The sequence below is a fragment of the Meles meles genome, chromosome 12 (assembly GCF_922984935.1).
Source record: "Meles meles chromosome 12, mMelMel3.1 paternal haplotype, whole genome shotgun sequence".
Taxonomy (NCBI): domain Eukaryota; kingdom Metazoa; phylum Chordata; class Mammalia; order Carnivora; family Mustelidae; genus Meles; species Meles meles.
In genome coordinates this window covers 45,630,253-45,653,930 of record NC_060077.1, presented here as the reverse complement: position 1 = coordinate 45,653,930, position 23,678 = coordinate 45,630,253, and the positions used below count along the sequence as shown (strand labels likewise).

The following is a 23,678-nucleotide window of genomic DNA, read 5'->3' as shown; positions in this document are numbered from 1 at the left end:
CTTGAGCCTAAATAAGTACTAGAGTCCAGTGCTTGCCTTGTGTCATGGGGTCCAGATGCCAGTGGGTCCTGCCCACCTGACCAGGCTACATGGACAGGGCATCAGGGCATAAAGGTGCTGAGGAGATGGCCACTTTTGGCTGCAGAGATGGGAGATGGAATGAATGGTGACCAGGGGTAAGACAACATAGTCCACACAGCTACAGGTGTGAAAGTCAAACTCTGTCTTTATTCTTTTACCATTTTATTTGGGATAGGTAGCAGCATTGCCTGGGAAGCTCCTTGGAAGGGGAGGAGAGGAATTCTGTTGGATAGAAATCTTACCTTTGAGAATCAATGATATCTAATGCCTATTTTCAGCACATTTCTTGTTAAACTTTTCAATGGCAAGTCAAGGAATAGGAGAGGAGGAACTCAGAGGAAAGGTTCTTTGCAGAAGTTCAATGTAGTGCCCAAAAGTTGACTCTTGCATTTCGTTATGCATGTACCTTGGAGTTATGCTTTTTGGAATGTGAATTAAGAAAACACAAGCTTTCCAGATAGCATATAGCTTCCCCCATCTTTCTTGTATCTCTGCCCTTGGTTGATAGGATGCTACACTTTCCTGACAGTCATTAGCAGCTCTATTATGAGTCTGATACCGCACACATTCATACCGCAGCCACAAAACAAGGCTTCCTAGGTGCTCTGTCTTTTCCAACAGATACCTTTCCACCACCCCTAACTTCCACCAAAATGAAGCAGAAGCACATCCTGAGTTGACCACTTCCTCTGGGTCCAGCCAGGCACACAGCAAGAATGTTGGCTGGTGATGGACTCAATACACAGCCCACTTGACTGAGCTATGTATATGTTCAGGCTTGACGTACCCTGGCAAAATCTGCAAGGATATTTGTAGACATTTCAAGTGATGGACTCTTCTGAGTCCATCTTTAATGCTACGTTAAAAAATATATACACACATATATTTAATTTTTTTTTTAAAACCACAATTGAAAAAAAAATTTGCCATTGGGTAGAATTAAATCTGACAAGAAACCCTAGGAGTTTTTTTTTATTAGTACCATTATTGTTTTCTTTGGCTCCATGTATTATATTGGTTAAAGGACAAAAAAAAAAAAAAAAGGAAGAAAAGGAAAAAATTGTAAAAAGGCAAATATTTTGTACAAAAATACAAAGTTTTAAAAGCTCTTTAAGTATATTTCATATTATCACTAAGAGTTGGTCTATATATCTGTATGTCTGCATATTTTTCTTATGTTTGGGATTTTAGAAATGTAAGGTACTGTTTACACAATACAGTTTAAGTTCTTAGAGCTCAACAACCAATGATAGCCTTTTTCTGATTGGAGCAATCCATACTTTGGAAGATGTGATTTGCATAATTATACAGTTACTGGCTGAGAAAAATCTATGTGATTCAGTCCATTTGCATACTAAAAATCAATATATCATACTGGGGGAACATTTTAGTTCTGAAGTCCTTGAGTAAAGGAGGATCGTAAAGATAACCAGCCGTCAATCTTTTCAGAAACTGGTCTTCAGTGCTTTTTTTCCAATCTGGAGAGAAGGTGATACAATCAGAAAGCAGTATCCTTTCCCTTTGAGAACCGTCCAGAAGTTTGCTCATGTTATTACACCACAGTCCATTATAATGCAGAAGATAGTACTAAAAGAGAGGAAAAATAATGGGCGTTTAGTTTTTCTTAAAGAATACCATTTATGTACAATTTTAAAAAAAAGAAATATGTATTTTTATAGGAAAGATTCCAAAATACAACATTCAGTTATTTTTTCCAAGAAATGCCTGTAAGGTCATATTCAGATTAACTAAAAGGTAAATTTCCTTTTGAAGAAGCCTATTCTGGGCTCAACTCAAATCCCAAGTAGCCAAACAAGGCAAACAAATGACAAGTCTGGGTCACTTCTCACCCTCTACTGTAATTTTTAATTGAGGTATAGCTGACACACCACATATTAGTATGTTTCAGGTGTACAATGATTTGGTATACATTCTGAAATGATGACCACAGCAAATCTAGTTAACACCTGTCATCACACATAGTTAGAAAAAGCATTTTTTCTTTTAACTTCTTAAAGTTTTAATTCCAGTTAACACAGGGTGTTATATTAGTTTCAGGTGTATAATACAGTGATTCAACAGTTCCTGGTGATCATCATGACCAGTGCACTCCTTAACCTCCATCACCTATTTTGCCCATCCCCCCAGCCTACTTCCCTTCTGGTAGCCATCAGTTTGTTCTCTATAGTTAAGAGTCCATTCCTTGGTTTGTCTTTCTCTCTTTTTCTGTGTGTTCATTTGTTTTGTTTCTTAAATTCCACATGTGTGTAATCATATGGTATTTGTCTTTCTCTTCATGATTTTGCTTACCATAATACCCTCTAGCTCCATCCATGATATTGGCAAATGGCAAGATTTCATTCTTGTGGTGGAATAGTATTCCATTGTATACATATAATACATCTTCTTTATCCATTCATCTATTAATGGAGGCTTGGGCTGCCTTTCATTTTTTTGAAAGTTTCCTTTGCTGTGTAGGAGCTTTTTAGTTTGATAGAGTCCCAGTTGTTTATTTTTGCCTTTGTTGCCTTTGCTTTTGGTGTCAGATGAAAAAAATCATCACCAAGACTGATGGTCAAGGGGCGTACTGCTTATGTTTTCTTCTAGGGATTTTATGGTTTCAGGTCTTAAGTCTTTAATCCATTTTGAGTTAATTTTTGTGTATGATGTACACTTCATGATTTTGCATATGGCTGCAGTCTGCCTAACACTATGCATTGAAGATACTATTCTTTTGCTGTTATATATTCTTGGCTCCTTTGTCAGTTAATTGGCCATATATGTATGGGCTTATTTTTCTATTCTGGTCCATGATCTCTTCCACGATCTACATGTCTGTTTTTATGTCAGTACGATACTGTTCTCATTACTGTGCCTTTATAATATAGTTTGAAATCACATTTCAAAATGCTTCTAGCTTTTTTATTCTTTCTCAAGATGGCTTTGGCTCTTTGGGGTCTTTTGTGGTTTTATACAAATTTTAGGATTGTTCTATTTCTGTGAAGAATCTCTATGGAATTTTGATAGGGATAGGACTGAATTGCTTTGGCTAGTATGGACAGTTTAACAATATCCTTCCAATCCATGAGCATGGAATATCTTTGTATTTATTTATGTCATCTTCAATTTTTTTCATCAGTGTCTCGTAAGGTTTCAATGTACAGATCTTTCACTCCTTGGTTAATTTATTCCTAGGTATTTTCTTTGATGCAATTGTGAGTGGAGATGTTTTCTTAATTTTTCTTAGCATTCATAATTAGTGTATGGAAATGTAACAGATTTTGGTATAGTGGTTTTGTATCCTGCAACTTTACTGAATTCATTTACTAGTTCTAACAGGTGTTTTGTTTGTTTAGTGGAATCTTTAGGATTTTCTATATATAAAATCATGCCATTTGTGAATAGTGACAGTTTTACTTCTTCCTTTCTAATTTGGATGCCGTTTCTTTTTTCCCTCTAATTTCTCTGGTTAGGACTCTCCCTGCCTCCATACATTGGAAAACACTTCTATCTCCATAAAAAAAGATGTTAGTTGAATGGGATTTTTTAAAATTTAAATTCAACATATAGTACATCATTAGTACATACAGTACAACATAAAGCCAACATATAGTACCTCATTAGTTTTTGGTGTAGTGTTCAAAGTTCATTAGTTGCATATAACACCCAGTGCTCATCATATCACATGCCCTCCTTAATGCTTTGGCTAGGACTTCTAATACTACATTGAACAAAAATGGCAAGAATGGGCACATTCTTGTCTTGTTTCTGATCATCGACAGAAAGCTTTCACCTTTTCACCATGGAGTATGATGTCAGCTATGGGCTTATCTTCTAAGACCTTTATTATGTAGAGGCCTCTCTATTCACTTTGTTGAGAGTTATTTTACTCTAAATGGAGGCTGAATTTTGTCAAATGCTTTTCTGTATCTATTGAGGTATTATTTTTATCCTTCTTGTGAATGTATCCCACTGATTGATATATGGATATTGAACCATCCTTGCCTCCTTGCAATAATCCCACTTTTCATGGTGTATGATCCTTTCAATATATTGTTGAATTCAGTTTGCTAACATTTTGTTGAGGATTTTTGCATCTAGGTTCATCAGAGATGTTGGCCTGTTAATTTTCTTGGGGCATACTTCTCTGGTTTTGGTATTGAGATAATGATGGCTTTGTAAAATGAGTTTAGAAGTATTCTGTCTTCTATTTTTTGGAGAAGTTTGAGAAGGTTAGTATTAATTCTTCTTTGCATTGTTTGATAAAATTCACCAGTGAAGCCCTCTGGCTGTGGACTTGTTTGTTGGGAAGTTTTTGATTACTGATTAAATCTCCTTACTACTAATCTGTCTATTCATATATTCTCTTTTCTTTGTTATTCAGTCTTGGTAGATTTATGTTTGTAGGAATTTATCCATTTCTTCTAGCTTGTCAAATTTCCTGTCAATAATTGTTATTCCTGTCAATAATAGTCTATGATCTTTGTATTTCTGTGGTTTTAGTTGTAATACCTCTACTTTCATTTCTGATTTTACTTAAAATTGAGTCTGCTCTTTTTTTTTTCCTTTTTAAAGATTTTATTTATTTATTTAACAGAGAGATCACAAGTAGGCAGAGAGGCAGGCAGAGAGAGAGGGGAAAGCAGGCTCCACACCGAGGAGAGAGCCTGATGTGGGGCTCAATCCCAGGACCCTGAGATCATGACCTGAGCCGAAGGCAGAGACTTAACCCACTGAGCCACCCAGGTGCCCCTGTTCTCTCTTTTTCTTGGCAAGTCTAGCTATAGTTTTGTCAGTTTTATCCTTTTAAAGAACCAGCTCTTATTTTCATTGAGCTTTTACAGTGTCTCCTTAGTTGGCATTGCATTTCCTACCTTCTGCTAATTTTGGACTTGATTTTCTAGTTCTTTGAGATGTAAAATTAGGTTACTTATCTGAGCTTTTCTTGCTTATGGAGGTGGGCATTTATTGCTATCAAGTCTCGTAGAACTGCTTTTATTGCATCCTGTAAGTTTTGGTATGTTGTATTTCCATTTTCATTTGTCTCAAGGAATTTTTTGATCTATCTTTTTATTTCTTCTTTGATCTACTGGTTTATTTATTAGCATGTTGTTTAATATTCACATATTGGTGAATTTTCCAGTTTTCTTTTTGTAATTGATTTCTAGTTTTATATCACTGCGGTCAGAAAAGATGTTTGGTAGGATTTCAGTCTCCTTAAATTTAATTTAACTTGTCTTGTGGCCTAATATATGATCTTAGAGAATGCTTTATGTATATTTGAGAATATGTTTTCTGGTTTTTTTTTTTTTTAGATTTTATTTATTTGACAGAGAGATCACAAGTAGGCAGAGAGGCTGGCAGAGAGAGAGATGGGGAATCAGGCTCCCTGCTGAGCAGAGAGTCCAATGTGGGGCTCAATCCCAGGATCCTGAAATCACGACCTGAGTCAAAGGCAGAGGCTTAACCCACTGAGCCACCCAGACTCCCCTTCTGTTGATTTCTGATGGAGTGTTTGGTATATCTGTTAAGTCCATCTGGTCTAATACATTGTTTAACGCTGCTGTTTCCTCATTGATTTTCTGTCTGGGTGATCTAGCCATTGATGTAAGTGGGGTATTAAAGTCTCCTGCTATTGTACTGCTATTTGGTCTGTTAATCTTTGTTTCATATATTTAGGTGCTACTATATCGGGTTTATAAATATTTATAAATGTTATATCCTCTTGTTGGACTGACCCCTTTATTATTATGTAATGTCTCATATAGTCTTTGTTTAAAGTCTATTTTGTCTGATATAAAATAGCTATCCCATCTTTCTTTTGGTTTCTGTTTGCTTGGTATATCTTTTTCCATTCCTTCATTTTCAGCCTTGTAAAGCTTTTTGTCTGAAGTGAGTCTCTTGTTGGCAGCATACATACAGGTCTTGTTTTCTTAGCCATTTGGCTACTTCATGTAGCTGATTTTGATTGGAGAATTTAATTCATTTCATTCACTTAAAGCAACTGTTGATAGGTGTCTATTTAGTCATTTAAAAAACTGCTTTTTGGTTGTTTTATAGTTTCTCTCTATTCATTTCTTCTTTTGCTCTCTTTGCGATTTGATGACTTGCTTTAGTGGTATGCTTAGATTCTTTTTATCTTCTGTGTATCAGCTACACGTTTTACTTTATTGTTACCATGAAGCTTACATGTAACTACTTATATTTATAACTGTCTATTTTAACTTGATAACAACTTAAGTTTGCATTCTAAAGCTCTACATCTTTACTCCCACTTCCCACATTTTGTGGTTTTGATGTCACATTTCATCTTGTGTATTCCTAATTTTTGTAGTTATATTTTTACAATTTTTGTCTTTTAACCTTCTACCAGCTTTATAAGTGATTAACCTACCACTTTTACTATTTATCCTTACCAGTAAGATTTATACTTTTGTATGTTTTCTTGTTACTAATTAGCTCCCCCCCTTTTTTTAAGCTTAAAGAAGTCCCTTTAACATTTCTTGTAAGGCTAGTTTAGTGGTGATGAACTCCTTTGGCTTTTGATTATCTGGAAAACTCTATCTCTGTTTCGGTTATGAATGATAAGGCTTATGGGATTTCCCTTGCAAATACCAGTTTTCTTTTCTCTTGATTTCTCCACCCCCCCCGCGCCCCCCCCCCCCCCCCGCAATCCCACTACATTTTTACTTAAATTCTAGTTAACCATATATGGTAAAATTGGTTTCAGGTGTAGTGATTCATCACTTACCTGTAATACCCAGTGCTCATCACAAGTGCCCTCCTTAATACTCATTACCGGTTTAGCCCATAAATTCTCATTACTTTTTAATTGTTATGTGTCTTGGTGTAGATATTGTTGGCTCCATCTTATTAGAGGCTCTGTGTGCTTCTTGGGCCTGGATGTCTGGTTCCTTCCTCGGATTAGGGAAGTTTTCGAGTAAGTATTCTGCCCTTTTCTCTCTTCTGGGATCCCTATAATGTGCATGTTATTATGCTTGATGATGTTACAGAGTGCCTTTAACCTATTCTAATTTTTATTCTTTTTTCTTTTTGCTGTTCAGCTTGGCCACTTTCCATTACCCTGTCTTCCAGATTGCCAATCTGTTGTTCTGTATCCTCTGCTCTGCTTGATTCCCTCTAGTGTATTCTTTGTTACTAAAATCTTTCCATCCAACTTTTTTTTTTGTATTTTCTCTTCGTTGACATTCTCACTGACTTCATCCACTCTTTTCTCAAGTGCAGAGAGCACCTTTATGGCCATTACCTTGAATTCTTTATTGAATATTTAAATATATTTAAAAGTATTGTTTATGTTCATTCATTTAGCTTTTTTACTGTGATTTTATCTTGTTCTTTTATTGGGGACATATTCCTCTGGCTCCTCATTTTGTCTGTTTGTTTCTATGTATTAGGTCAGTCAACTGCATTTCCTGGTCTTGAAAGTAGTAGCCTTATGTTAAAAGAGGTCCTGTGGTGTGCTATCATGCAATCCCCTAAGTCACCAGAACCAGGCATTCCAAGGGTATCCCCTGTGTGGGCTGCATGCGTCCTCCTGTTGTGGCTGAGCTGACTGCCTTTAGCACAGCCAGCTACAATGACCCACTTTGCCTGCTGTGGGTGCACCAGGCAGCGTTTGCTCCCTGTGGTGTTGAGAGGCCTGTCAGCAGTCACCATGAGTTCATGAATGGGTGGGGCCAGCAGTCAGGCAAGCTGCCTGCATCTGAGCAGGCCCACCAAAGGACAGGCTTTTTCCCTGTGCAGCCAGCTGTAGGAACATCCCCTCATCGAGTCACTTTGGAGTAGTGGTATCCTAGCCAGGGTTGCCTCCCAGGTGTGGCAGGGTAGGACCTGCTCTGGATGGATGCTTGCTGAGATGGGTGGGTGGGCTGGTTGGGGGGCAGGGGGTCTGCAGGAGAATGTCAGGGCACAGCACATAAGGTAGATGGAGAGTGTTAGCACTGGCTCCTCTTCGCTTGCTAGCCTTGGCTTGCCTTGGCTGTCTAGGCTGGGAAAAAGAAATGGTGCTCACCAGTACTTTGTCCCTAGAGAAATCTTCAGATCCCTGCCCTTGCAGAACATGTTCTAAGATAAGTCCCAAGTGTTTTTCAGACTACTGTATCTGTGCCTTGTCTTGGGTAGAGTTATGTATGCTGACATTTTAAGGGTAGGGACTGTTTCCCTTTGCTCTCCAGCTCTCCAGGTGCCTGGTGTGGGGTCCAATCCTCTCACGTCACCATGCTTGTGATGTCCCTCCCATTTTCGTTAATCACAGTGGGGGTTTGGTTTCCAACCACATCTCTGCCCCTCCTTTCTCTTATGATGTGACCTCCTCTCTGTGATTAGCTGTGGGAGGTCTGTTCCACCAGTTTTCAGTTAGGCACATGGAGGCAGCTGCTCTCTTGGGTGTCTTTGCGACAAGATGAACTCAGGATCCTCCTATTCCATCATCTTCCCCAGTATTCCAGTGAGCAGCTTGATGACCATTACTGTGAGCACTTTATCAGGGAAGTTACTTACCTCCACTTTATGAAGGGTTTCCCCCCTTGCTGCTGAAGTTTTATATTGCTCTTTTGTTTGGAACATTTTCCTCCATTTCTTCATTTTGCTTGACTCTCTGCTGGTTTCTATGCATTAGATGAGACCACCTCTCCCAGTCTTGAAGGAGCGGCCTCGTGTAGGAGATGAACCTTACCATTCAACCCCACTCTAGCTCTTGGTTGTCTCTCAAACTTTCTGATTGTCCAAGCAGCCTATTTTATTTTTAATAACTCCCCATAGTTGAGGGTGTGCCAAGGTCAGTGTCCCAAAGGGGAAGATCAGAGTCAGCACCTAGATGCAGGCTGATTGGAAGTTAGACCTTCAGGCAGCAGTGTTTAAAGACTGTAAATAGATACAGTCCTGTGGGACCACATGTGTAAGCTCTGAAGGCCACCAGGGCCAGGTGATCTGGAGGTGTCATTTGCAAAAATACCTGTGGGCACAGGGAGAGCACAGAGATGGCATCCCCCAGCCTCTGTTCCCTAGGAAGGCCTCAGATGTATGCCAACCTGATAGGTCCCCTAGCCCACCAGACACATGCAAGAGCTCCCCTCCAGAAGACGCTGGTGCTCTGGAGCACAGCAGAGAGAGAGCATGGAGATAGTGACAGTCCTCCAGAACTCTGGAAATGATTACAGTCTGGCCTTAGAGGTGTACTTCATCACAAGCCTGTGCCTCAGGCTGCAGTCATGGTGATAAGCGGACAGGTGTCTTTCACAGAAAGTAGAGCTCCTGGGTTGGTTACCTCTTGCTATGCCCTGGAGGGTGGTGGTAGCTGTTTTAAGAATTCTTTCTCTGGGGGCGCCTGGGTGGCTCAGTGGGTTAAAGCCTCTGCCTTCGGCTCAGGTCATGATCCCAGGGTCCTGGGATCGAGCCCCACATTGGGCTCTCTGCTCCGCGGGGAGCCTGCTTCCTCCTCTCTCTCTGCCTGCCTCTCTGCCTAGTTGTGATTTCTGTCAAATAAATAAAATAATTAAAAAAAAAGAATTCTTTCTCTGCTGGTTACAGTCCTGCGGGATCCATAAGTATAAGACCCACAGGCCACTGGAACCAAGCCATGTAGAGATGGCCCCTGATGACAGCTGCAAACACTGGTGCACTGGACAAGGGTCTAAGCTCCTTTCTGGGAAATGCCAGTGAGCTTAAGTGAATCTGAAGGATAGTGTGCAAGGGTTGCAGCCACCAGCCTCCGTTCCCAAGGAACACATCCACAGGTCCCTAGATGTGGTCTAAACTGGAGGCTGCCCCTTGGGCCAAAGCCCCTGGAGAGGAAACTAAGTTGCTGTTGCTTCTTTTTGTTTTAGAGAGAGAAAGACAGAGACTGCATATGTGAATGGTGGGGCGGGGGGTGGGAGAGAGAGAAAATCCGCAAGCAAACTCCCTGCTGAGTGCAGAGGCTGTGAGGCTCAATCTCAGGACCCTGAACTCATGACCTGAGCTGAAATCAAGAGTCAGACGCCAGACTGTTGAATGGATGTATGGAGAATCTGTGCCCGGTTACTGCCAACAACAGTTTGAGAAAATGTATTTGAGGTTTTTTTGTTTGCCACCACCATTTTCATAAAGGTTTGATGAGACATAATTCACATATAAAATTCATCCACCTAAGGTATACAATTCGGTGGTTTTTAGTATATTCACAAATTTGTACAATTTACCTAGTAAATTGTACAAAGTACCTAATTTTAGAACATTTCATCACTTCACAAGAAATCCATACTTATTAGGATTCACTCCCCATTTCCTCCTACTCCTACCATAAATGTTTAAATCTAGTCCTGATGAAGAAAACAAAGATGCCCCATTCTGAAAAGGATCATGTATTATGTGAAGCTTTAGATAAGGATCTTTTAAAATAAAAAATAGATACATCCAAAAGCTTCTTTGGCTTACAGGCTTTTCAGGGGTATAGACCATCTCCCTCCATTATCTAGCATAGCCCCTGGCCCAGATGCTCAATAAATACACGTGGAATTGAATGGTTGGCCACCTAAAATGTCCATGTGTGGAACTCTATAAAAGAGGCATGACACTGTACCAAATTTATTAACTGACAATATTACAAGATAATGACCTAGAACAGTTAGTCTAATACTTACTTCCTGTACGTTTGAGGCACATTTATTAACTTAGTCAAGCTCTCACAACAACCTCACGAAGAGGATACTGTTACTATTTCCCTGGGGTTTACAAACTTCCCCTCTAACAATAGCCTAATCAGTACTAGAACCCCATTGCAGAGCCTGCATTCAGAGCCCTTACCCTCCTGATATGTCACCCTTGAACAGGAGGTAGGCTCTGCAGCCCGTCCTCAGATCCCTACTCCTGCTTACCTGTCTCTCTGTCCTTTTCGCAAATGAAGTTATTGATGTCTTCACACTGGAAGTCATTCCACTGCCCAGCATAAATCAGCCCAGCACAGTCTTCTCCCGGCCCGTGGCCATGACCCCAGTTATCTGGCTGTCCAGCTTTCCAATTTCTTTGAATAAAACAGAAATTGAGTGTTATTTGCAAGTCACACCACAGTTTTCTTTACCCAAGAGCAGCAGAGAAATGTAAAAAACAAAACTGCATCCTGTCATTTGTCCTGGAAGGAAAATGCACTGTTTAAGAAGTGTTCTTATTCAGAATAAAAAGCAGCTGATTTGCAGGGTAGTGGGAAACACAGCATCTCCCTGCAGGCTTGTTATCTTTGCCACAGAGAAATCAACTCACTGAGCTGCTGCATCAGAATGCTGAGGGAGTGAATCCTTTTGGCAACATGATTAGATGAGTAACCTTCCAGTGTGTGTGTGTGTGTGTGTGTGTGTGTGTGTGTGAAACTACACATGCACTCAGTGGACACGATACACACACATATACACACTCTCTCACTCTCAAGAGAACCAGGGGCATCCTTGCACATTTTGATACCTTGCCCATGACCAGTCAGAGTGTCAGGCAGGGAAAGTGAGGGAAAGTGAGGGATACATTTCTGAGAATTTACACCCACCAACCCTGGGTTATGACAGTCTGCTTTAGAAAGAAATAGTAATTTAATCTTACTGAAAATGACTCATCCATTTCCCTGCCTTTTTTGGGAGGGAAATGCTCAAAAACAAGTTTTCTTTAGGTACGTTCACTTGGGGCTTGTTAACTTGGATGCCGCAGCTCAAAACACCACTTTGCCTGAGTCTGCACTTCTCAATTCTGTTTCTACGCAATACAATAGATGTGCTTCTAGGACTCAAAACTTGAGAGCTGAATTTTCTATAAGAAGCAGGTTCTTGCATAAAAGCTTGTGGTTACTGCCTGAGAAGACAAGCTTGCCTCACGTGGAGGGCCTGAAAAAACATGTGCGGCAGAAGGTTCTTCCCATAAACAATGACTCACTGCTCCATCAGCCATAGGGTGTCCTAGGGTCACCCGAGGACACAGCCCCTATTGCCCTACATCTTTTTTTTTTATCTATATCATATATAATACATTATATACATAAAATATATAATGTATTATTTTTGCCCCAGGGGTACAGGTCTGTGAATTGTCAGGCTTATACAATTCACAGCACTCACCATAGCACATACCCTCCCCAATGTCCATAACCGAGCCACCCTATCCCTACCCCCCAACCCCCAGCAACCCTCAGTTTGTTTCATGAGATCAAGAGTCTCTTATGGTTTGTCTCCATCCTGATGCCATCTTGTTTCATTTTTTTCCCTCCCTAACCCCCATGACCCCCACCCTGCCTCTCAAATTCCTCATATCAGAGAGATCATATGATAATTGTCTTTCTCTGATTGACTTATTTCGCTTAGCATAATACCCTCTAGTTCCAGCCACATTATTGCAAATGGCAAGATTTCAGTTTTTTGATGGCTGCATAGTATTCCATTGTGTGTGTGTATATATGTGTGTGTGTGTATATATATATATATATATATATATACACCTCATCTTCTTTATCCATTTATCTGTTGATGGATATCTAGGTTCTTTCCATAGTTTGGCTATCGTGGACATTGCTGCTATAAACGTTCAGCTGCATGTGCCCCTTCGGATCACTACATTTGTATCTTTAGGGTAAATCCAGTAGTGTGATTGCTGGGCCATAGGGTATCTCTATTTTCAACTTTTTGAGGAACCTCTATACTGTTTTCCTGAGTGGCTGCACCAGTTTGCATTCCCACCAACAGTGAAGGAGGGTTCCCCTTTCTCCATATCCTCTCCAACATCTGTCGTTTCCTGACTTGTTAATTTTAGCCATTGTGACTGGTGTGAGGTGATATCTCACTGTGGTTTTGAGTTGTATTTCCCTGATACTGAGTGATATGGAGCACTTTTTCATGTGTCTGTTGGCCATCTGGATGTCTTCTTTGCAGAAATGTCTGTTCATGTCCTCTGCCCATTTCTTGATTGGGTTATTTGTTCTTTGGATGTTGAATTTGGTAAGTTCTTTATAGAATTTGGATACTAGCCCTTTATCTGATATGTCATTTGCTAATATCTTCTCCCATTCTGTCAGTTGTCTTTTGGTTTTGTTGACTGTTTCCTTTGCTGTGCAAAAGCTTTTGATCTTGATGAAGGCTGAAGCAGTCATCAAAAATCTCCCAACAAACAAAAGCCCAGGGCCAAACTGCTTCCCAGCAGAATTCTACCAAACATTTAAAGAAGAGTTAATAACTATTCTCCTGAAACTGTATCAAAAAATAGAAATGGAAGGAAAACTTCCAAACTCATTTTATGAGGCCAGCATTACCTTGATCCCAAAACCAAAGACCCCATCAAAAAGGAGAATCATAAAAAAAAAAAAAAAAGAATCATGACCAATATCCTTGACGAACACGAATGCAAAAATTCTCACCAAAATACTAGCCAATAGGATCCAACAGTATATTGAAAGGATTATTTACCACGACCAAGTGGGATTTATTCCTGGGCTGCAAGGTTGGTTCAACATCCACAAATCAATCAATGTGATACACTACATTAATAAAAGAAAGAACAAGGACCATGCCCTACATCTTTTGACAGGAGTATCAGGTATAGCCAGAGGGCAGTGGGAAAGGATGGGTGAAATTTACAGTTAAAGGGTGAGAAGATGAGGTAGAATTGTCTCCCCCACACTAAATATATACATATTGTGATTTTTAAAAAATGAAAAGTAACCTCACTTAAATAAATCTAGTGACAAATAGATAATCTAGATGAAACCATCAACTGAAGAGAGTAAAAAAGGGATGATACTTAGGAGGGAGCGTTAGAAATACTCATCACGCATTCAGTCCAGCAGATCTCCCCAGAGCACCTACTATGTGCTAGGATGAAGCTACACGACGGCAACACTGCAGTGCAGGGAGAAGACAGAAGTCCAGCCTTCATGGAACACGTCACTGACAAGAAACAAATGAATTAAAAATCTCAGACTGCCACAGTGATGCCAGGGAGAAATGAGGTTGGATGGAAAAAAAAGGTTACTTTTCAGGGCTGCTTTTCTGTGTGTATTTCCATCCACCTTGTGGGACCCCTTTGGCAATGTCAGCAATGCCTGAGCAGCTGGATCCTGCTGATGGACGTTTGCCTAATTCCTACTAGCAACCCAAAGGGGTTTGATTCCAATTTTGTTTACAGAATTTGAGATCTGTGATTCCTGAATGTATAATGTGGGACATCTGATAGTCTTTATCTCAGTTTACTAGGAAGTTGTATAAATAGGACTTGGGAGAGAAGACCTGCTTAGTGTTATTCCCTTGCATTTCCTTCCATTTAAATAGATAAATGGGAACTAGAGAAGAGACCAAAAGATAACTGACTGATAAGAGAGGAGATAATGTTTATCACCATTCTCCATTATTTTTCTAAGCCATTGGAATTCTTTGCACACAGTGCTCAAGGTTTTCCTGTGAGACAAGAACTGGGACGTAGTCCTGTGGCTGCGAGGGAGTGACTCGAGGGGACACTGGCGATGGGGGTAGAAGAGCCTGAAGCCAGGCTGCAGGGGGCAATTCTTCCAGCAGCCCAAGCACCCAGTCTCAGAGCATCTCTTTGGAAAAGCCAAAATCACATGCAGTGAATTGTAGCAAATACCGAGTCTGCATGCTTGTAATACAACAGAACAGAACATGTCACATAAACAGAGTTTATGTATTTTTGAGAAAAATTTTTAGCTTAAATCGTGCCTTAACTTCCTTTACAAGTAGACTCAGAAAAGAAGATGGCTGAAGCCTGGGCCCCAATCCCTGAGTCCCATACTACCATATCACAGAAGTGGCTGGGAGGAACAGACAGAGGTACTCGGGAAGCGTGCTCTAGATACATCTACCTGGGAAGCGCTTGGACTCCCTGCTCCAATCAGCTGCAAACACACAAGCACATTGGCCGGTGGGTATGAACCTCCCCACTGAGGATTTTGGTTTCTCCTCATGGCAGCAGAACACAAACTCTCCATCTTGGGAATAGCCCCTTCCAACCTCACGACTTAGTACTTTCTCATCAACCACAAGATTGACTGAGGCTTCAGGGCCAAGAAACTTCTGCTGGTAAAACCTGGCCCTAAAACAGGAAAACCCCCATCTTGAGAAGTGTTACTTTCCTGTAGAATTTTCTTCTGATACAAGGTTCTACATAGATTTCTTGCTGGTGGCCTAAAAGCCAGCGCCACTCTGCTAGCAATGTGAAGCATAGACCAGAGTGAGTTTTTAGTGAAACAGGTGGCTCTGAAGGTTCCCTTCTGGAGGCCACCATTCTATGGCTCTCTAGTCTAAAAAACACAATACGTAATAGTATGTGGAGGGGTCTGCATGGATAGAGAGGCAGCCCAGAGCAGGGATGGGAGTGTTACTCATCACTTGGCAGGATACTTCCACCAAATGATGTCCCGTGCAGGAGACCAAGAAATGGACAAGAGGAAGAGAGGAGCTTCAAGTGTGTTTTGGGAAACCCTTGGGAGATGATCACATCTCTGCTGATCTAAGGTGGGCAGCTGCAGGCAGGGTAGGCAGGAGAGGCCTTACAAGGCTCCCTTACAGTTGTGCTCTGAGCCAAGCCAGTGGGCAGAATCTACATCCCACCTGGGACCGATTCCCCCACTCCTACCGGGCAGCCTCCGTGAATGGTGACCAGCTCTGCCCAGCGACATACTTGCATTTATTCTATCAGGAGCAGAAACTCCTCTGTGATGTGCTCCTGGTTTCACTGATCCTCTCTTTCATTGTCTGCTTTCTGTGTCGCTGCTTTTGGGTCATCATTATTTCCTTCCTTCTACTTATTTTGGGATTAATGTGCTCCTCTTCTACCCATATAAAGTGGCAGCTGAGATCATGGATTTTCAGCTTAAAAAAAATTTTTTTTTCAAACATAAGCACTCCAAAGGAGTCTAAACCCTGTTTCAGCTGCATCCCACAAATTTCGATTTGTTGCATTTTTCTTTTCTTGGACACATTTGCATAATTCCTTTCTGATTTCTTCTTTGATCCATGGGTTATTCAGATGTGTGTCCTTTAATTTCCAAATATTTGGCAATTTTGCACCTATCTTTTTGTGACTGATTTCTTTTTTCTTTTTTTTTTTTTTAAAGATTTTATTTATTTATTTGACAGAGAGAGATCACAAGTAGGCAGAGAGGCAGGCAGAGAGAGAGGGAAGCAGGCTCCCTGCCGAGCAGAAAGCCCAATGCGGAACTCGATCCCAGGACCCTGAGATCATGACCTGAGCCAAAGGCAGCGGCTTAAACCACTGAGCCACTCAGGCACCCCTTGTGACTGATTTCTAATTTAATTTTGTTTTGGTCAGAGAACATACTCTGTATAATTTCCGTTCTTTTTGAATTCATTAGGACTTGTCTGATGGCCCACCAAGTCTGTCTTGGTGAATATATGGAATGTACTTGAAAAGTGTGTATTTATAGCTATTGAGTGAAGCAGCCCATAAACATCGATTAAGCCAAGTTAGTCGATAGCATTTACCATATCCCTACTGATTTTTCTACTTGTTCTGTCAACTACTTCGAGGAGAATATTGAGATGTCCCTTGAAGCCCTGCTCTTTTGTGTGTCCACACTCAGGGTTGGTATGTCTGTCTTCTTGATTGTGACATGGTCTTGGAAGTCAGACTTTCTTTAGAGCAGCAAGTCTCATGAGTACCGCTGGCCCTATACTCTAGGAAGTATCCTCTAGGCCAGCACAGAGGCTGGCTCACAGTGGGCTCTCCAGGATAATTTAGTGAATGTGGACACGGGACAGTGGGCTGCTGGATCCCCATTTCCAGTCTGGGGTCTGATGCTGGCCAGGAAGTAAGTTTTCATAGACATGTGGTGAAATGAGAAAAATAAGGACACACTGGTGAGAGACTCCTAAGAGCCTGGAGCTCAGACCCCATCCCCAGGTCACGGTGGAGAACGTTCTCCTTGACGGCCCTGGTGGGGGATCGGAGTGAGGCAGCGCGTGTGGCATCTCAATCAGGATAGGGTAAACGCCTCAATGGCAGGTGGTAGTGTTCTGCAGTGACTGACCAGTGTGAAGACACTTAGATTCTGACAAGGATAGTGACAAGGGACAGCAGGTGACCTTTCCTGAGCACTTCCCACGGGCCACACACTGTCCTAAACTCTTTATATACATAACCCCGTTTCCTTTTGTTTTCACAATACTGCTGCAGGCCCTTCTGTAAGACTGGTTGCTAGAGGAGGACCTGAGGTTCCGCAAGCTTGAGTACCCGGCAGCGACGAAGGCCACCTCCGAGCCTGGAACCCGGACGGACGTCCCTGCATGGGCTCCTTGTCTAGTTGGAGCAGTGTCTATTATTCTATGTCAAATTAAATTAACCTTTCATTGTTGAGGCCGCATAAAACATCTGCTTCATTTATTCTTGCTTTTAAAACTTGATCCCGGGGACTCGTCAAGTGTATGTGTTCTTCTGTGTGGGAGACGAGAGGGACGGGGTGCTGTGGCTGGGGTGCAGAAGACAAGGCTCTCGCGGGGTTCCGTGGTGACTGTGGACGGAGCTCCTGGGAAGGGGCCTGGTGAGCTCATCCTTCTCAGGTCTCAGGTACTGATGTGAGTGCTCTCCTCCCAAGTCACCCAACTCTTGTAGAGTCGAAGGAAAGCGGGGGGGATTGCCACTTTGGGAAAGCCGGTGAAGCCTGTAATGGTCCAGTTCAATCCATCCCATATGAGCCAATCCAGTTTTTTCTTGGGGGAAGGCTTCTGACTAAATTTCTTAGTGAGTCTAACCTAGACCTTTTTTGCACTTAGGGCTGTGAGGAAAGTGGAGGCGGCTGAGGTTTTTTTTTCTAGGCTTGCCTACCCTCAACTCCCCCCTCCCCAAGAAGAAGACCCCAGCAATCTTGTCTAAGACCAGTTTTATCTTTATCCTTTAATAACTTCCACCTTCTGTCTCTACCGCTGACCCTTCCAACTGTTTTGTGTCTCCCAAGGTATATTCGTGCTGTGCTGGGTGCTCTCCTTGGGCTGCCAGCTAACCCCCTGAGTGCCAGGGTGTGCTATAGCTCCCTCTCCCGAAGGACAGGTGCAGAGGGGGCACACAGGATATCTGTTGGCCCAGCAGGCAGATAACCATTTGTCTTGGGAGCACTGTGAGGCTCACCTTCCAAGCAGACTTAAAACCTTCCAGTGTTCCATCTTGATGTTTAGTCACTGTTCTGTAAAGAAATGGCCTTACTTTGGTTTCTGCCTCTACTCTAATCTTGCTTGTCATGTGGAAGATTTGTACCTGTGCCCAGGTACATGCACACAGAAACATTTTCTTTGTTTTTTTTTTTTTTTTTTTTTTTATTTGACAGAGAGAGAGAGATCACAAGTAGGCAGAGAGGCAGGCAGAGAGGAGGGGGAAGCAGGCTCCCCGCTGAGCAGAGAGCTCGATGCAGGGCTCTATCCCAGGACCCTGAGACCATGACCTGAGCTGAAGGCAGAGGCTTTAACCCACTGAGCCACCCAGGCACCCCTGGAAACAATTTTTTTAAGATTTATTTTTTTTAAGGGGTGCCTGGGTGTTTCATTCGGTTAATCATCTGCCTTTGGCTCAGATCATAATCCCAAGGTCCTGGGATGGAGCCCTGAGTTGGGGGGGGGGTCTGCTTCTCCCTCTCCTTTTGCCCCCACCCCCATGCTCTCTCTCTCTCAAATAAAGAAATTTTTAAAAGATTTATTTATTTTTTAGAGAGCGCACATGAGTGAGCAGGGGACAGAGGGGGGAGAGAGAATCTCAAGCAGACTCTCCTTGGAGCTCAAGCTCACTTGGGCCTGGACCTCACACCCTAAGATTGTGGCCTGAGCTGAAATCTCAAGACTTGGATGCTTAACCAGCCGAGTCAACCAGGCGCCCCCAACAGAAACATTTTAGACACTCACACTGGCTTCTCCACCACCTCCGGCCCTGGCTCCCTGTCCTTGACCACGACAGGTCACGCCCCAGTACTCCGGACACTGTCTTAGCCTGAGGCACCTCACGGTCTCCTCCCCTGTGCCGTGATTGCGGCTGCCTCCAAACCTCCAAACCTCCAAACCTCCAAACCGTGTCGCCCTCATGCCTGCTTGAGCCTCTGCAGGGTCTGCCTTCTCTTCTCCAGCAAAGGAAAGGCTGGTTATTTAGAGGTGAGTTTTCATAAACTCTGGCTGCATGTGGTACAGTGCGTGGCATATTTTCACATTCATTAGAGGCAAAACAGGAGTTGGAAGAAGTGAAATTCAAATTGGTACAATTCAGCCATCTCCTGACCCTGGGGTACTCTTAAGGAAGGAGTGGAGAGGACAACCCTAGCGGTTGAAAGAGGGGCCCAGAAGTCTCCATGAGCCTGGGAGCCTGTGCAGGTATTGTAAAGGGTTTCCATTCTTTGTTGCTGCCTTTATAGAATTCAGGTTACACTAGACTTACAAGCACTTCTCAAACACGTAGGGGATGATTCTCCCCCACACACCACACCTTTGTTCCTGGTGCACCTGTCACAAACTTGTAGTTCATAAATCACACTCTGGCCAGAAGCCCAGCTGGGGTCAGGGCCACTGACGGTGTTATCCTGAAGTGAGCTCCCGGCCCTTGAACAGGGTGGAGCTCTGATCGTGCCTGGTGTAGTCTTATCCTTCACAGCAGCGATGAAAGAGAACACCTCACCACAATTACCATACTACGAGATGTTATGAGTCTCTGATTTTTTCCCCATAGGAATGAAAAAAAATTCATGCCTTGAAAAAAAAACCCCAAAACTAGTTTATAGCATACTGATTCTCAACCACACATGGAAATACACAGCTGGTAGCAGAAGCCTCAGTGTGAGGGGCATCTAGGACACAGGGTGTTTAAAGAAGAGATTGCAAGGGGCCAGGAAAGGGGTGAGACCCAGAGAACAGCCTGGAAGGCTCTGAACACTCACTTATACTCTGGTGATGTCCCATCCAGCCACTTCCATTCGTTTTCATGCTCTGAGTCTGTGAGGCCGATCCAGTGGCTCGCTCTCCCTACCATCTGCTTCTTTATCCATTGCTGAAACACAAATCGGTGGCAGTGTGTCATTATTTGCCGGGGGGGGGTGGGTATCTGGAGGAATGCCCCCTTCCCCTGCAACATTTGGGGAAAAGAAAGGACGTTTAAAAGAGAAGGTGTGTTATGGTGTGTACGTGCTTCTGCTTTTTTCTTTTTATTACACTTTTTTTTTTTTTGGGCAGTGGTTGGGGCTTGGATGCATTTTGCTCCTGTAAGTTTGTAAGTGATATTTAAGGGATGCTCCTCTTCTTCTAAATCACCCAGACAACTTAATGAATCCCACCAGGCTCCATCCCTTTCTATCACCCGTCGCTCCAGTGTTTTGATGACATGAACAGCCATGGCATTATTGAGCTCTTCTTGGGGCCAGCTCCCGTGTCCACGTACCACAAACAACCTGTCTGTAAGCCTTCCCAGCAACCAAGGTAGTGAGCGGCTGAGCTGAGACTGAACCTGAGTCTGCTTATTCTAAAACCTGGGCATCTGACTAGATGCCCAGCCCATTAGTCAGTGCAGGAAACATCCGCTGTCAGGGCTGCGTCTGCTGAAGATACTTAGGGAAAAGGAAGGAGGTCACTGGAACAATGTGGCACCAGAGAGCACTGGCATTGTTGCTAGAGGGACCTCAGTTTCAGTCTCAGCTCTGCATTTACTTGTCATCCTATGAATAAAGCCATTAAACCTTGTGGGGCCTCAGTTTTCTTATCTGTAAAAGGGGGATAATAATACCCATAGGTTCTGGGCTTGCTGTGTGGTGTAAAGGAGAGATGCCTTGTACAGTGCCCGACCCATAGTAGGGGCATAAGGAGTGGTCCCCAGCGTGATCATGAGGGAGCTCGGTCCCAGGGCCTTCTCTGCTGCTGAGACCACACGCCTCGTTCCCTGCACCCACCCCTACAGTGCTCAGGCCCCTTGGCTTCTCTCTCCACAGGTGTTTGGTGCCAGCCAGCAGACTTCTCTTCCATATAACAGCTCTTCTGGGAGAAGCCACCGGGAGGAGCCACCATCTCCAGGCTCAATACAGCAGTATCTTCCAGGTGGAAGCAAGAGGACATAATTCCCATGCCATGAATGCTCTTGTCACTGGATAAAGCCCAAATCACCAGGATGCGGCCTTCTGTGTTTATGTGACTTACGGATTTTTGATATCTTTGAATCCCCAGTTAAGCATGCAAATTCCAGATGTAAACAATCCTTAAATGATAGTTCTCTCCAAGCATACTGCCAACATACCTGTTCCTCTCTTGTGTTTATGAAAACGAGATGTGAAGACTTGTCTTCGCAGAAGAGTTTTGCATCCTCAAAAATTTCTCTCTCAACCGAAAAATAGTAGCATTTGTCCGTGAAGTTCTTCCAGTGAGGGGGGCAGCCTAGGAACGCAAGCGTTTAAAATGTTAATTAAAAAACCAACACACATACAAAGAACTACGCCCTTCTTCAGTTATATTTAAGAGGCCGTGGCTCTGGCCTTGCTTCCCTCCAAGGCCGGGAGCAGTTTTTGCGTCCGCGTGTGAGCCTGCGACTGCCCGTGCTGGACAGGCTGGAAGCAGACACTTGTGGGGAGGAGGGCGGCGGGCCGCAGAGCCCACAGCAGTAAGAACCACAGAGCCTGAAAAGTTACGGATGCTGGGACTTAGTTCCTCTGCGTCTGGATTAGTCTTTACAATGACAGAAAGAACAGAAACAACAATAGGCTGAGCAGCCACAGCTGTGCCACATCAGTCTGGAGTCCTATGGAACCCGTCGATAAATAGAGCGGAGAAGCCACAACCAAAACGGGACTTGTGGAAAGAAACGAAGACGACCAGAGTCGTGCTTAAGGAAATCAAGTGGAATTGGGTGTGATTCAAAGGAGACAAAAATAGGCTTAGTCGCTAACCAAACATTGAGGGTTTTGCCAAATTATCAAAATTTGGTAATTGAATTAAATAATTATAAAAAAGCTAGAAGCACCAGAACACCCTCTCAAATTCATGCAGTCTGGGCTTTAGTACAGAAAGTTCCATCTACATGGTTACTGAGGGGCATAAGTGAGAACAAGATGGGCTGGGGATAGCCAGCCTCAGACTTGCCTGAAGGGGATACATTTGTCCCCAAGGGCCTGACTCGTCTAAATAAACAAGTGTGATAGAACACGATGGCGTTTAGAGAGAAACACAAAGTGCCTGAGAGACCCCATCTGGTGCAGAGGTCTGTGAAAGCAGCCAAGGCCATGTGCTTGCCCTCACAGGGCCTTCAAAGCCAAGTAAAGTGGGGCACGGGGGCACACGGGGCTGCATGCTGGGGCCGGCCATGAGTGCACAGAGCACCCCTGACCCCGGGTGTGAGGGAAGTCTCAGACTTACCATTAGCCTCAGGTGTGGGTGTTGGCTCATTCTGCAGGGCTAGGGGCATCGCTGCCCCCGATGGGCCTGGGGGGCCGGGGGGACCCTTTGGGCCCGGCATGCCAGGCACCCCAGGCAAGCCCGGCAGCCCCCGAGGTCCAGGCACCCCCGGCTCTCCCACGGTGCCCTGTAGTCCCTGGAAGCCAGGAGGGCCCTGAGGGCCAGGGGGTCCATCCTTGCCGGTTGGGCCAGGGGGGCCTGGGTCCCCACTGGGGCCCTGAGGGCCAGGCTTCCCGGGGGATCCACGGGAGCCTTTGGGGCCCTGCAGTCCCTTGGAGCCTTTGCCGCCACGTTCTCCAGGGGGGCCGGCGGGCCCAATTGGGCCCCTCTCACCGGCGGGGCCAGGTGGACCAGGCTCCCCCTTCTCTCCTTTCTGTCCTTTGTTGCCAGTGGGACCAGGGGGTCCCTGCTGTCCTCTGTCACCTTTTGGACCCCTGGGGCCAGGAGGACCTACAATATAAAAAAGCGTAAATGGGTGAGCATGAAATCCACTGTGAGTAGTGGTGAAGAATTTATCTTCTTATAAACTCTCCAACTAAAAAAATCGACGTCCGAAGTATATACATTAAGGAGGGCTACTTGTTTCACCATACTATTGTTGACGGTATTTTTTTTTTTTAATGGAAAGATTTCTTTACTAAGTTCACCCTTTCTGCTCCAAACATTTAGAATATCTCTTAATGGCACACAGCCCTCTGGTGTCCACAGATGTCTTCTTTCCGCCGACCCCACAGCAGTGACTCACACCATTAACCTGGGTTCCCTTAGTCGTCTGGCACTTTTCTGTCACCAGCAGAAAAACTGTGCAGGTTGGGATGGGGGATTCCCTCCCACAGGTTTCCTCTTCTTTTCATTAATCTGACAAATATTTATTAACAACCTGCTATATGCCAAGCACTGTGCAAGGGACTGTGGGAAAAAAGTTGAAGAAAAATGCCATCAGATGTTGAGAGGCACCAGCCTGCTAATTCCCCAGCACACCAGGTGCCAGCCTCTTCTCTGTCACGTCACTGCTGGCCCTCTTGTCTTCTCCACTGTGCTGTGGGGACGCTGCTGTCCTTGGGGCTGAGCCTCCCTCACTCGTGGCTCAGAGGGTCTTGGTGGGAAAGGGCTCGACGGGCTGAGCTAAGAAGAGTGTCCTCTCTCCCAGCTTATTAGTCTAATAATGCAAACAGGGAAGGTAGGCTAGAGAAAAAT

The 23,678-nt window shown here is 43.6% G+C and overlaps 1 protein-coding gene across 1 annotated transcript in view; it reads right to left on the bottom strand.

The window, feature by feature from the left end:
• Positions 1 to 221: 221 nt before the first annotated feature.
• COLEC12 (collectin subfamily member 12) overlaps positions 222 to 23,678 on the bottom strand; it is a 191,973-nt gene continuing 168,516 nt past the window's right edge. The window contains exons 6-10 of the mRNA XM_046025989.1: positions 22,443 to 22,931; positions 21,331 to 21,467; positions 19,988 to 20,097; positions 10,956 to 11,101; positions 222 to 1,668 (exon numbers count right to left, since the gene is read on the bottom strand). Of these exons, the coding sequence (XP_045881945.1) occupies positions 1,649 to 1,668; positions 10,956 to 11,101; positions 19,988 to 20,097; positions 21,331 to 21,467; positions 22,443 to 22,931 (902 nt within the window). The 3' untranslated portion in view covers positions 222 to 1,648. The remainder of the gene's footprint in view (positions 1,669 to 10,955; positions 11,102 to 19,987; positions 20,098 to 21,330; positions 21,468 to 22,442; positions 22,932 to 23,678) is intronic.